The sequence below is a fragment of the Quercus robur genome, chromosome 6, assembly GCF_932294415.1.
Source record: "Quercus robur chromosome 6, dhQueRobu3.1, whole genome shotgun sequence".
Taxonomy (NCBI): domain Eukaryota; kingdom Viridiplantae; phylum Streptophyta; class Magnoliopsida; order Fagales; family Fagaceae; genus Quercus; species Quercus robur.
The window spans coordinates 17,275,755-17,290,058 of NC_065539.1; the positions used below are offsets into that span (position 1 = coordinate 17,275,755).

The 14,304-nt window shown below is 41.8% G+C and overlaps 1 protein-coding gene across 2 annotated transcripts in view; it reads left to right on the plus strand.

Annotated features, from left to right (window-relative positions):
• The window catches only part of LOC126733029 (probable mannitol dehydrogenase), a 48,035-nt gene extending 34,082 nt beyond the window's left edge, over window positions 1-13,953 (plus strand). Inside the window, exons 1-5 of one of the 2 annotated variants that reach the window (XM_050436143.1) lie at window positions 10,620-10,814; window positions 11,436-11,549; window positions 12,533-13,046; window positions 13,147-13,300; window positions 13,525-13,953. In XM_050436143.1, coding sequence (XP_050292100.1) covers window positions 10,717-10,814; window positions 11,436-11,549; window positions 12,533-13,046; window positions 13,147-13,300; window positions 13,525-13,730 — 1,086 coding nt within the window. In that variant the 5' untranslated portion in view covers window positions 10,620-10,716 and the 3' untranslated portion in view covers window positions 13,731-13,953. Of the gene's footprint in view, window positions 1-10,619; window positions 10,815-11,435; window positions 11,550-12,532; window positions 13,047-13,146; window positions 13,301-13,524 lie in introns of those variants that run through there. The other variant, XM_050436144.1, reaches the window with a different exon arrangement.
• The last annotated feature ends 351 nt before the right edge of the window (window positions 13,954-14,304 follow it).

The following is a 14,304-nucleotide window of genomic DNA, read 5'->3' on the forward strand; positions in this document are numbered from 1 at the left end:
CAGAATAGGAGGTTATGACGTGAAAAGGCTGTTAGTTGATCAAGGCAGCGCCGTGGAGGTAATGTACCCCGATTTGTATAAGGGGCTGAACTTGAAGCAGGAAGACCTGTTGCCATACGATTCCCCCCTGGTCAGCTTTGAAGGAAAAATTGTCATCCCGAAAGGCATGATTAGGCTGCTTGTGCAAACAGACTCAGATGTGGTAGAAGTGAACTTCATTGTCGTAGATGCATATTCCCCCTACACAGCTATTGTGGCCTGACCATGGCTTCATGCACTGGGGGCTGTGCCGTCAACCTTGCACCAAAAAGTGAAATATCCGTCAGGAGGTCAAATCAAAGAAATAATAGGGAACCAGGGAATGGCTAGACAATGCATGGTGTCGGCGATCTCATGACGGCCAAATAGCGAGCCTTCCACTTCAGCCGAGAACGGCTTATAGCAATCAATGATCCCGGTCCCAACTGCGGGTAGTGGAGGACCGGCCATGGAGGTGAACTGTGAGGAACTGAAAAAAGTACTTGTCAGATCAGACCCTGAGAGGTTTTTTCAGATCGGCTCGGAATTACTAGTACAGGAGAAGTCAGCGCTAATTGATTTTCTTCGACAGAATGAGGACGTATTCGCCTGGGATCCCTATGAAGCCCCCGGGGTTGACTCAGATCTCATATGCCATCACCTTAATGTTAACCCGGCCATAACACCAAAGAAGCAACCTCCTCGGCGGTCGTCAAAAGAACATGCAGACGCTGTGAGAGAAGAGGTCACAAAATTGAAGAAAGCTGGGGCTATCAAGGAAGTATTTTACCCCGAATGGTTAGCAAACACAGTTGTGGTAAAGAAGAAAAGCTTCACGGACTTAAACAAGGCCTGCCCGAAGGATCCTTTCCCAATGCCGCGGATAGACCGATTGGTAGATGCGACCGTCGGACACCCCCGAATGAGTTTTTTGGACGCTTTCCAGGGCTATCATCAGATATCCCTGGCTGCCGAAGACCAAGAAAAAACCGCTTTTGTCACCCCAGTTGGAAACTATCATTATAAGGTGATGCCCTTTGGCCTAAAGAATGCCGGGTCGACCTATCAGAGGATGATGACTAGGATGTTTGAACAGCAGATGGGTAAAACCGTTGAAGTGTACATAGACGACGTGGTAGTAAATAGCAAATTGGTGGTCGACCACACCAGAGACCTCGGTGAAGTCTTTCAAATTTTGAGAAAGTACAAGCTACGACTGAACGCATCCAAGTGTTCATTTGGAGTGGGATCAAGAAATTTTTTGGGCCATATGGTGACCCACCAGGGAATAGAAGTTAACCCTGACCAAATAAGAGCTATTCATAACCTGCAACCTCCTCGGAATCCCAAAGAGGTCCAGAAGCTTACCGGCATGATAGCTGCTTTAAATCGTTTCATCTCCCGCTCAGCGGACAGATGCAGGCCTTTCTTCCTCCTGTTGCACAAGTGGAAGGGCTTCGAGTGGACTGAGGAGTGTGCTTTAGCTTTCCAACAGCTCAAGGAATACCTCGCTCGACCACCGATCATGTCCAGTCCCGATGCCGACGAGGTTTTGTTCGCATACATCGCAGTAGCCTCTCATGCGGTGAGCTTAGTGCTAATTCGAGAAGACAACGGCAAGCAGAGACCCATGTATTACGTAAGCAAATCGCTGCAAGAGGCAGAGACCCGGTATCTCCCCCTCGAAAAAGTCATATTGGCCGTCGTACAAGCCACGCGGAAGCTCCCCCACTATTTTCAGGCACATATAGTAGTTGTGCTAACTCAACTTCCACTGAAATCAGTCCTCCGCAGCGCCGTCTACACAGGTAGAATAGCTAAGTGGGGAACAATCCTAGGCGCCTTCGACATTAGATACATGCCTCGCACCGCCATAAAAAGTCAAGTCCTCGCTAATCTAGTAGCTGAATTTGCAGAGCCCACCATAGAAGGGATGGAAATGTTGGGGTCACCAAGTGCTAATGGGAAACTGATCAGCACGGTCTCTCAGCATGAACACAATTGGTGGGGAGCACACATCGATGGTGCAGCAAACCAAAGGGGCTTAGGGGTAGGGCTCGTCCTAGTCTCTCCCGAAGGGATAACCATAGAGAAGTCGCTGAGGCTCGGATTCTCTGCCAAGAATAACGAAGCCGAGTATGAGGCACTGTTGGAGGGGATGTCAATGATCCGGAAATTGGGTGGAAAATGCGCAAGCATATTCTCGGACTCGAGACTCATTGTGGGACAAGTAAATGGGGAATTGGAGGCGAAGGATGAAAGGATGCAAGGGTACCTGGCCCGGGCTAAACACCTGCAGACCTATTTCGATGACTTCCGTTTAACACATATACCCAGGAGTGGGAACACCCATGTGGATTCTCTCGCAACACTGGCCACCTCCTCGGCTCAGCCCCTTCCGCGGGTTATTTTAGTTGAAGATCTCTGCCGCCCAACAACAGAGAAGGCTAACGGAATTCGGGTACATAACGTCGGGGCAAGACCTAGCTGGATGGACCCTCTGGTGTTATTCTTAAAGCATGACACCTTGCCGGACGATAAGGTTGAGGCTGACAAGATCAAGAGGAAAGCTTCTCGATTCTGGCTGTTCGAGGACTCCAAGCTTTATCGACGCTCATTCTCGGGGCCATACCTGCTGTGTGTGCACCCAGAGGCTACAGAACTCATACTGGAAGAGTTACACGAAGGGATCTGTGGAAGCCATACGGGGGGTAGGTCCCTCTCCCACAGGGCCATGACGCTGGGTTACTGGTGGCCGAGCATGCATAAAGAGGCTCTGGAATATGTGAAGAAGTGCGACCAATGCCAAAGGTTCGCCCCGAACATACATCAGCCGAGTGGAGTACTTAACCCATTCTCCAGCCCTTGGCTATTCGCACAATGGGGCCTAGACATACCAGGGCCGTTCCTCAAAGCGGCTGGGAACAAGAAGTTTCTTCTTGTCGGCACCGATTACTTCACGAAGTGGGTCGAAGCTGAGGCGCTGGCAAACATCAGGGACGTCGATGTCAAGAAATTTATCTGGAAAAATATTGTCACAAGGTTCGGGACCCCGCACACCCTGATCTCGGACAACGGCTTCCAATTTGACAGCAAAGCCTTTAGAGAATATTGCAATGAGCTGGGGATTATCAACCGATACTCCACACCGGCCTACCCACAGGGTAATGGACAGGCGGAAGCCATCAACAAAACCATAGTGAATGGACTGAAGAAAAGGTTGGACGACGCGAAAGGGAGGTGGGTTGAAGAGTTTGCCCATGTCTTGTGGACATACCGCACCACGCCTCGCAGGTCCACGGGAGAAACCCCCTTTTCAATGACCTACGGAGCCGAGGCTGTCATCCCACTGGAGATAAACTTCCCAACTCAGAGGACTACTGCCTTCAACCCCATTGCTAACAACAGCCTTCTGGAAAAAAGCCTGGATCTCCTCGAAGAGAGAAGGGAAAGTGCGATGGTTCACCTAGCTTATTATCAGTAAAAGCTCAAACAGGGCTACGACGCCAAGGTGAAGTCAAGGCCCTTGACGCCCGGGGATCTAGTGCTGAGGAAAGTCCTGGGCACCGCGAGGAACCCTGCATGGGGAAAACTTGGACCAAACTGGGAGGGCCCATACCGTATCACATCCGTAGCCGGCATTGGGGCATACTTTTTGGAAGACTTGGACGAACATGTAGTACCACGTCCGTGGAATGTAAATAACCTGAAAAGGTACTGTTATTAATGAAAGACACCATGCTTGACGCCATGTTACTATACAACTATTTAGGTTAAGTGTTAAACAGAACCCAAGTCCTGCATGGCTCCTCGGACCACAGACTTGGGGGAAATTAACCCCGCGACAATTTGCAATAAGTGTTAAACAGAACCCAAGTCCTGCATGGCTCCTCGGACCACAGACTTGGGGGAAATTAACCTCGCAACAATTCTCAAAAAGTGTTAAACAAAACCCAAGTCCTGCATGGCTCCTCGGACCACAGACTTGGGGGAAATTAACCTCGCAACAATTCTCAATAAGTGTTAAACAGAACCCAAGTCCTGCATGGCTCCTCGGACCACAGACTTGGGAGAAATTAACCTCGCAACAATTCTCAATAAGTGTTAAACAGAACCCAAGTCCTGCATGGCTCCTCGGACCACAGACTTGGGGGAAATTAACCCCGCGACGATTTGCAATAAGTGTTAAACAGAACCCAAGTCCTGCATGGCTCCTCGGACCACAGACTTTGGGGAAATTAACCTCGCAACAATTCTCAATAAGTGTTAAACAGAACCCAAGTCCTGCATGGCTCCTCGGACCACAGACTTGGGGGAAATTAACCCCGCAACGATTTGCGCCAAGTGTTAAACAGAACCCAAGTTCTGCTTGGCTCCTCGGACCACAGACTTGGGGGAAATTAACCTCGCAACAATTCTCACTAAGTGTTAAACAGAACCCAAGTCCTGTATGTCTCTTCGGACCACAAACTTGGGCGAAAATTAGCCTCGCAGCAATTCTGTCTAAATTATTAACTATCATTCTTTACACATTCGTTCATTCACGCTTGGTTTTCAGCAATTAAAGGCAGAATAAACATCCATTTATGATAAAAATAGAAGAGAAAGTAAAACAACAAGAATAAAAGGAAACGATACCATTCATTGAAATCCCCAAAAGCGATCCTTTTACAACCCTTAAACAGAACAAAATATGAAAAATCTAACAAGAAAATCCTAAACTACTTTCCTAAATCTGATCCCTGAGCAGGCACGGGCTGGTCATCTGCTGGTTGTGGCCCCGAAACAGTCTCCTTAGCTTGTGCAACAACCTCCCTGATTGAAAGACTGTCCTCGGGCAACTTGTCCTTCACAGCCGGTGGCGTATCCTCAGCGTCAGGCATAACAGAGTCCGAGGCTAAAGCCTTCATTGGGAGAGGCTCTTCAGTCGTGGCTTCGTCGGGGATCTCACGAACTTCCTCAGGAAAAAAGATATTCTCAGCTTTCCTAAGATCGGAATCCGCTGGGACAGCCGCCCGGTCCAAGGCTACACCCCAAGACAGGGTAATGTATTCCCTGCATACAGTAGCCACCTCCTCGGCCAGCCTGACCTCAGTATCCTTGACCCCGCGTTCATAAGAGGCTGCCACTGCCTTCTCGGCCGCCTCCCTCGCCAGGCGGGCCTCCCCCTTAACCTTTGCAAGCTCGGCTTTGAGATCTAAAACCGCCTGCTTCTCTGTCCTAAGATTTTCCTCGAACTGGCGAAGCTGTAGGTGCAGATCCTCAGCCTGCTTAGTGGCATTTTTGAGGCCGGCTTCCGCGCTGTCCCGCCCCTTCTTCGCCTCCTTTACTTCATGGCTCAAGCTGTCGTTTTCCTTCTTGAGGTCACCAGTAGCCCTCTCGGCAATGCGGCGGGACTGAACCTCATTATGAAGGTCCTCACGTGCCTTTTTAGCCCACTCCTCAGCAACGAAGATTTGCTGAGTGACCTGCACCAGGAGAATAAAAGCTTAATCAAAGAGAATGGTGAATAAATGGATGCGTAACAAGAGAACGAGATAGCAAAAGTTTTCGCTTACCATTGCCATGTCCCTCTTCAACGACATGAAGAGTTCTGGTTGCTGAGTATCCCGGAGCCCCTTCATGTCGCGAGGCAAAAGAAGAGGCTGCTGTAGGGCCTCAGCCAAGAATGACACCTCCCGTCGTTGGGATTCCCACAAGGTTGCATCCCAAGAAATTGGAGCGCCATCCAGTTCGAGCCGCGGCGACCATATCCGTTGTTCCCTCAGAATAGCCGCCTCGTCTCGGCTATCAATGGACTTGGTCCTCTTCTCTTTGGGTTCCTTGGTCTCTTTGCCCTTCTTTTTAGGTTTGGCCTTTTCTTGGCCAACCTCACCCTCCTCCAACTCCCCTACAGGCCTTTTTCGCCTTAAATTGGGCATAGGCTGCAGCGCCACATCCGATGTGGGAGGAGGAGGAAGAGGAGCCTTAGAGGTCGGCTGCTCCTTTGGGGCATCCTTGGAGGACTGCCCTTTGTTCCTATTGGCAAGGAGGCCCCTAAGGCCAGATCTTTGTCTCAGGTCCATTCCTTCTTCTTCTTCAAGCTCTTGGCTGGTACCAACTTGTAAGGTTACTAAACCCAAGTCAGGGGTTACCGAGGCGCGATCCAGATCTGAATCAGAATCCGAGAGCTCTACTATCTTGGCCGACACCTCTCCCTCCTCGGCAAAGTGAAACTGGTTTATCTGATCCTCCAAAGACGAGTGCGAGGAACCAGCTTCTTCCTCTAGGATAACTACTGCGGGAAAGGCACGCTGAGCAGGCAGTTGGACAGGGGGTAAATCTCTCGAAGCAAGAAAGCTTGGTATAGAGACGTCTATTCGTGCCAATCGCGGACTACCTGCCCTAATTGCTTGGCCGGGCTCCACTAGGGCACGAGTAAGGGGCACGTAGTCCAAAATCAGAGGCGCGGATCGCAATTGCCCGTCTGTACTCACGTAAATCTCAGACCTTAGAAGGAAGTTGAGTGCCTGGACGTTGACCAAACTAAGCCGAGGAGTCGTATGCTTCTTGTCTGCAAGATCCGAAGAGAGGGATATGTTAGTCCGAGGAGGCAAACAAGTAAAGTCAGAATCGAAATTAAAAAAAAAAAGGGAAAAGATCAAAACTAAGATCCTTTCCAAGGGATCTAACTCTATGGTGCCCCATCTGGTTCTCCTGCCTTGACTGGGCAGTGAAGACCGTCGTGCCACCGTCCGGAGACGATCAAAAGGTCATCCTTCAAGCCTTTGTTGGACTTGGGAAGGCAGGATATCAACCTCACCTCATCAGACCTGGACTTCAAGTAATATGAGTCGCCGAGGCTGTGCAGTTCATATAAATGAACCACGTCATTCCATGTAAGGCCGAGGTTCATCTGATTGTTTAGGACCTCTATGCACCCCAGGATCCAGAACATATTCGCGACGCATTGGTGGGGGGCCAACCTATGACCACGCAAATAATCCCTAGTTATCCACCCCATAGGGATGGTCATTCCTCCTTCCACAAAGGCTATCACTGGAATGGCGACCTCCCCCGTTTTCCTCTTGATTATGACCTCGTCCAGAGGACAATACTCTAGACCTACCTCCGGCAGAATACGGTATTTGGCCCTGAAGCCCTCCATACCGGCCGGGGAATTTACCAATTTGTCAAGTTTACCCATCCCCCTAATCCTATGTGACGCGAAGACGATTTATTTAAGGAGTAATGCGGGAAAAAGGCAATGGAGAAGGAACGTACACTTACGGGTGAGGAATTTGTAGGAAATCTTCAAGGGGACGACTGCGAGGGCTTGAACGCTTTAAAAGGGAGAATGCGAAAGTGCTCTGAGTGCGTGAGTGCTTGTCCAAAAATGAGAAGGGAATGCTTTTTGAAAATCTTATGTATCCAGGAGAAGCCGGACAGACATACTCCCGCCTAGGGAAACAGAAATTGTCCCAACCATTGATCTAGCGTCCAACCGTCGGATCAAAATATATAAAACCGCTAAAATCAATAATTAGCGCTGTATGGGTCATCAACCACTCCCGTCATAAATGAGGCACATGAGAAGCATACTTCCGCGCAAGTGAAGCAGGCACCCACAGTAGATAATCCTATGAATGTCAAAATCCCGCCCTTCCTCCTCGGACAAGAAAGAAGGAGCCAAAATTTTGAGGGGCTATTGTAGGGGTGAAATTCCCAAAACTAACAGTGGGCCTGGGAACCCACACGAAACCCAACCATGACCCAACGGGGAATAGGGGCCCAAGTGACTTCTGGCCCAACCCTGTTGAGCCTGGTTCGTTTTAGAAGACGTCCGAGGAGGAAGGCCTCCTCGGACACGCAAATATGGGCCCAGTAAGCGTCCCCTCCACAGTGAAGAACCCATCCAGGCGAACGTGGGTAGGAGGGTGAGCCTCACGCAGCAGGAAAGAGGAAAATGTAAGACATCAGGGAGAAGCCACAACTGCCACATTAAATGTAAGAAAGCTACATTTTCAGCCGCATTAATGTGGAGAAGACAGGCGAACAGTGTTACATTGGCCAGTGCAACTCACAGAAGGATAAGGGAGATGTCCGATGGGATAGGCACTCAAGTGAAGGTCCAAATGGCTAACAAGTGTAAGGTTCTTATCAATTCAAGGAGGCTATATAAGAGAAGGAGATCCCCATGAAGAGGGGATCAGAGAATTAAGAAAAAAGAGAGAGAGAAAGGTTAAAGAATTCTATAGTCTGTAAACAGAGCAAGAGGTGCACTTATACGTCTCCTCAGACCGATATCTTATCAAACGTAAATGGAATATTCTCACATTCAACGTATTGCATGGCGTACATCTAACTGACGTTCACTTCGTCTAGTCCTAGCTCTGTAACCCACTCTCTACAAATTCATTATTTGGGGACTTTTGGGCCAAAACTACCCACTTGCTGGGCCTGGGCCCCAAAAACCGCCCCCTATAGTAGTAATGTTAATTTTTTTTTTTTTATTGGGAGTTGTAGCCTTAGGCTACAACCAAATTTGTTGTCAAACTTTGTCCATCTTTATAATCTTGCTATAATTTTTTTTTAAAATAAAATTTAACAAAATTTAACTTTAATTTAGAAGAATTTTGACTTTTTTTTTTTATTTCATAATATTTTGCAACATAATATAAGTTTTAAAGGGCCTTACAATTTAAAATGTCATTATTATTTTATTTTTTAATTGAATTTTAATTCTATTGTGTGTTCTAATTTTCTAAATCAAAGGAATAAATAAATTTTATTCTATATTTAAACTATTTATTAAAAAATTTCCCAATTAATATGAATAATTATTAATTTATCAAATTTCATATAAATTCCTTTTATATATGAAAAATAACCTATAAATTTCTTTTATATAAATAATTAGTGTGTATCTATAGATTTTTTTTTTTTAGTAAAAACATCTATAGATAATTAATAAATAGAAACACTTGCATTTACCCACATGATAACTATTTTTAAAGAACATATTATAATTAATTATACATTGGCAAAAATGCAAAATTTTGATAAGGTGAGTGGCTAAATGAGGGGAATCCTTTTTCTTTCTCATGAATTTGTCTAGTGCATTGTATGGCTTTAATCATGAATTATATAATTATATATATATATATATATATATTTTAGTAATATTAACTAAATGAGTTATTATTACATAATTTTAGAACTCATTTCTAACTAACTAAATAAATTATTATTTTTATTATATAAAATGCATAATTTCGTACAGAGAGAGTATCTCATACGCTCGACGCATGAGATTATTATTATTAATGCATAATTTTGTACATAGAGAGTATCTCATGCGCTCGGCACATGAGACATCTCTCTCACTGACAGTGAGGGATGGCTTATGCGCCGGGCGCATAAGCCATTTTTTCTTTTGTACATTTGTCCTTATATATAATATTTCTAATTAAAATTATAAATAAAGACTTTTATAATTATTTTTTATAATTCCTTATTTATTAATGAAGAAGGTGATTTGAATTCAACTAGCTAAATCTTTTTAAGAAGGAAACTTAAGTAACAATACCTAAATACTGCATTTAAGTTTTTTCCATTTTTTATTTATCAATAATCAATACTTACCACATCAACAATTTAAAAAAATAAAATTTTGTAAAAAAAATATATATCTCTCATATTATTTTGCTGAAAACTGAAAATTTATTACTGAAAATGCTGTAGTAAAATAATTTTTTAAGGTGTGAATAGTGCCTTGAAACTCAAAAATGCATGATTATGCACGTTTTTGTGTTTTGTGTTGGGTCTTAAATAGCAATGTTATGAATACTGTTTTAGAACCGATTTGACTTGTCTATTGGAATGGAATATTTTAGTACCAACCAATTTTAGGTACAGTTTCGAAAACCATTTCAAAATTACTGCTAAAATATATATTTATATATTATTATTGCTCTTATGTAAAATAATGAATTTAATATAGTTTTCTATTAAAATAAAGTGGGATTATTATTTTTTTTAGACATTTATTTATAGTTTTTTTTAAAAAAAAAAACTCACATTTTAAGTAATTGTACACAAATGAACTTCCAAGAAGCTTCCTACTAGCTACTTTTCCCCATTTCCCAACCCACCCACACTGTAACCTACTAATGCTACTTCTTCTATCTTTCATTATTGCATATTGGCATATTGCTAGCCTTTCACTCTCTTCATCATTTCACGTCTGAGCTCTTTTTCTCCACGAGTACCATTATTAAATAGTATTGTGGAACCCAACCAAAAAGCAGAATAACTTGCAAGTATACGCACGCCTAATCTACTTCACGTCCTTCTCAAGAAAAAAAAAATCTACTTCACGTCGTTTTCTTTCTTCCTTCCCTCGTGACAGAAAGAGTGGAGTCCTCAGCAAGGAAGTACGAAATTTGTATCACCATGTCTTAAATAATAGTCTTTAGCAAAAAAAATATTGCCTTTAATAACTCTCTTTACTAAGCCTATACGTCATCACACCCCATTTGCTAAGCCAATACGTCATCACATTCACACCCCCAACAGGCCCCTCATTTCTAGTACTATTTATATAGAGGTACATTTTATTACGATATCACACACTTACTAGTCATTACTGGCCTAGGCATCGCACTACTTTATAGCATTCCAATTTTTTCTTCAGAGCTACTTTCTAGAGAAAAATCAATGGCGAAATCAGCAGAGGTTGAACACCCCAATAAGGCCTTTGGCTGGGCAGCCACCGATACTTCTGGCCTCCTCTCTCCCTTCAATTTCTCAAGAAGGTCCTCTCTCTCTCTCTCTCTCTCTCTCTCTCTCTCTTCATTCAATCTTGTTTGATGTGTTTTTCATTTTAATCTAATATTTTGAATACTAAAATAATTTATCCAGTACAAAATTGGATTTTTTTTCTTTTCTTTTTGTATAATTCAAATATTATAATAATAATAGAGAAAAATGTTATCTCATGAGACATTTTTCTCACAACATGTGAGACTCATGCATTGGATCTACACGTGTAATGAAAGGAATCTCTTATATGAATAGTAGGATCATCGGATAATTTAATTTTTAATAAGGAAAGGGAATCAAAATTTTACTTCTCCTCGTAAAAGAGAATAGATGATACCTTACAAATCTCTTAGATCTTTTGAATCCTCGTTCTCTAAATTCTAAAAAGCTTGTGTTTTTTCTTATTTTCATTTCATTTTATTTGACCGTTTCGTTATTTTATTTTTATTTAACAAAATAAGAATGCATTTATTTGATCAATTAATCATAGCTATTGCTCAAATTAGTATCGACAATGATCCATCCTCTACCATTTTTAAAAAAAATATATATATTTTTTATGGTTCCTAATTGTTGGTTTGTGCTAAATATGAAATAGTATGGCATGTCTGTAGGGCAACAGGAGAGAAGGATGTAACATTCAAAGTTCTTTATTGTGGGATATGTCACTCGGACCTCCACATGGTCAAGAACGAATGGGGCATGTCCACCTATCCAATTATCCCAGGGTATGTGAATGTTAATTTCTTAGGAGTCATACCCTTATTATCACTACCATCTTTTCCTTTTTATAAAGAAACGAGTTGTCTTACACATAATTTGGAATATATGGAATAATATTCTATATATTACAATATTCAAAATTCCATGGTATTATTATATTGTTTATATTGGTATTTTTTTTGTTTAAGTTGGAGAATAATGTGCTCCTTTTTGTCTATATCTATGGATTGAGGAACCTAAAAGATACTATTCAACAATACATATCGGTTTTCTAGAGCATGATATATTTGTTCTGGGCAGTAATTTTTTTCACATCATTTTTATAAACTGAAAACGTAACTCTGGTTTTCAGATTATAAAAACGCAGTGTGAAAGAATTTTTTTTCCTATTTTATGTTGTTTAAGACTTTTGCAAATTTAGTTATAGTGCTCAATTCTATATATAGATAGAACCCCGCGAGTACAGAAAAATTGTTTTCCGAAAATATAAATAACGATTTGATGATGTTTGGTTCAATTTGTTAATTATTTTGGTTTATGAGTTGTTATTATTATTAGTTGTTAAATTACAAATTACATTCTCTAAATTTGAAATGTTTTTATTTTTTTTCTTTAATATTTTTATTTCATTTTAATGTTTCAACTTATGTATGCATTCAATGTAGTTATTCCATCCATATCGCACAATTAAAACCCATAAATAACGTAATTATGCTATTAAAATAAATGTAGTTTAACAGCATACCCTGGATAGAGATTGACGAAAGGAGTAGGACTATACATTGAAAACAAATTTGTAAGTTAAAAGACTAAAATTTGAAAAATTCGAACTATAGGGAGAAAAATATAAACAAATCATAATTAGAAGGTGTAATTTCTAAGCAATTTAATTCAACACTTAATTTGCCAAAATTTACACGCTATTTGTCCATCACATGTTAGTATCTCATATTGAAATCATGTGAATTGAACTGGATAATTAATGCAGGCATGAGATTGTGGGGGTAGTGACTGAGGTGGGCAGCGGAGTACAAAAGTTCAAAGTTGGAGACAAGGTTGGCGTTGGCTGCATGGTCGGTGCATGTCATTCTTGCGATAACTGCACCAACCACCTTGAAAATTACTGCCCCAAAATGATTCTCACCTATGGTGCTAAGTATTATGATGGAACCACCACATATGGAGGCTACTCTGACACCATGGTTTCTGATGAACACTTTGTGATCCGTATTCCAGACAACCTACCACTTGATGCTGGTGCCCCTCTCCTTTGTGCTGGGATCACAGTGTACAGTCCCTTGAGATTTTATGGACTTGACAAACCTGGTATGCATGTGGGTGTGGTTGGCCTCGGTGGTCTAGGCCATGTTGCTGTGAAGTTTGCTAAAGCTATGGGGGTTAAGGTGACAGTTATCAGTACTTCACCCAACAAGAAGAAGGAAGCTTTGGAACATCTTGGTGCTGACTCCTTTTTGGTTAGCAAAGACCAAGATCAAATGCAGGTACTTAGTTTTGTTGTTAACATGTTGCATTGTCAAGTTATTTTATGTGAGTTACCATAAGTGTACAGTATCTTAGTTTCTAACTTTATCTACTATATAGGCTGCTCAGGGCACATTGGATGGTATCATTGATACAGTCTCTGCTCAGCACCCTCTCATGCCTCTACTTGGTCTACTGAAGACACAAGGAAAGCTCGTTATGGTTGGTGCGCCAGAGAAGCCACTTGAGCTACCAGTTTTTCCATTACTTATGGGTAAGCATGCATGTTACATCTGACAATTGTTATATTTGATTTGAAAATGGGATCTGAAGTTTCTTGTTATGTTAATTTGACTTAGTAATTATATAAGACCGTGGGTGTATTATTATTATTAATTTATTATTATTATATATACACTCTTGTGTAGTACAAGCCTAATTGTCGACTGTGCCTTTTCACTGATAAATTGTGTATTAATAAATGTTATGGAATGACAGGAAGGAAGTTAGTGGGTGGTAGTGGCATTGGAGGCATGAAGGAAACACAAGAAATGATTGATTTTGCAGCCAAACACAACATTACTTCTGACATTGAGGTTATTCCAATTGACTATGTGAACACTGCAATGGAACGACTTGTGAAAGCAGATGTTAGATACCGATTTGTCATTGATATTGGGAACACATTGAAGTCAAGCTCTTGATTTTTGCTGTCTTTTTTGTATGTCTCACTTGTGTGATGAGATACCTTTTAGTTGATTAAGTTGTTTTCTGGTATTTTTAGCCTCTTTTTTTGGGTTTTCTGAACATGTCTTTCTCATAGTGTGGCAAAGATTTTTTTTTTTTTTTTTTGAGAAGAGGATGTAAAAGTTGTACTATTTGTGATAAATAAGAAATGAAGTGATTTTTGCTTTGGGATTTCAAACATTTGGTGAGTTATTGTCCCTTGCAATCTCTTCCCTTCTTTAATTAGATTGGGAATGTCTTATTAAGTACTACTACCATTGGGTCAATAGGTCACCTACCAAATAAAATCTTACAATATTTCATTATCGGATGCATTTAGTGGTAAAACCTTCAACTAAGGTAATAAATAATATTGCATGATAATCAACAACACATTTGAGATCAATTCATATTAATTAATGATGCCACACAACTCTTAACTTAAAAATTTTCAGGTATTCCCTAACAATAACCCCAATACCAGCTCATTCTTCTTCCTTAAAATGTCTCCATCAAAGTTGACCTTAATTCTTAAACATATCAACCAGAGGA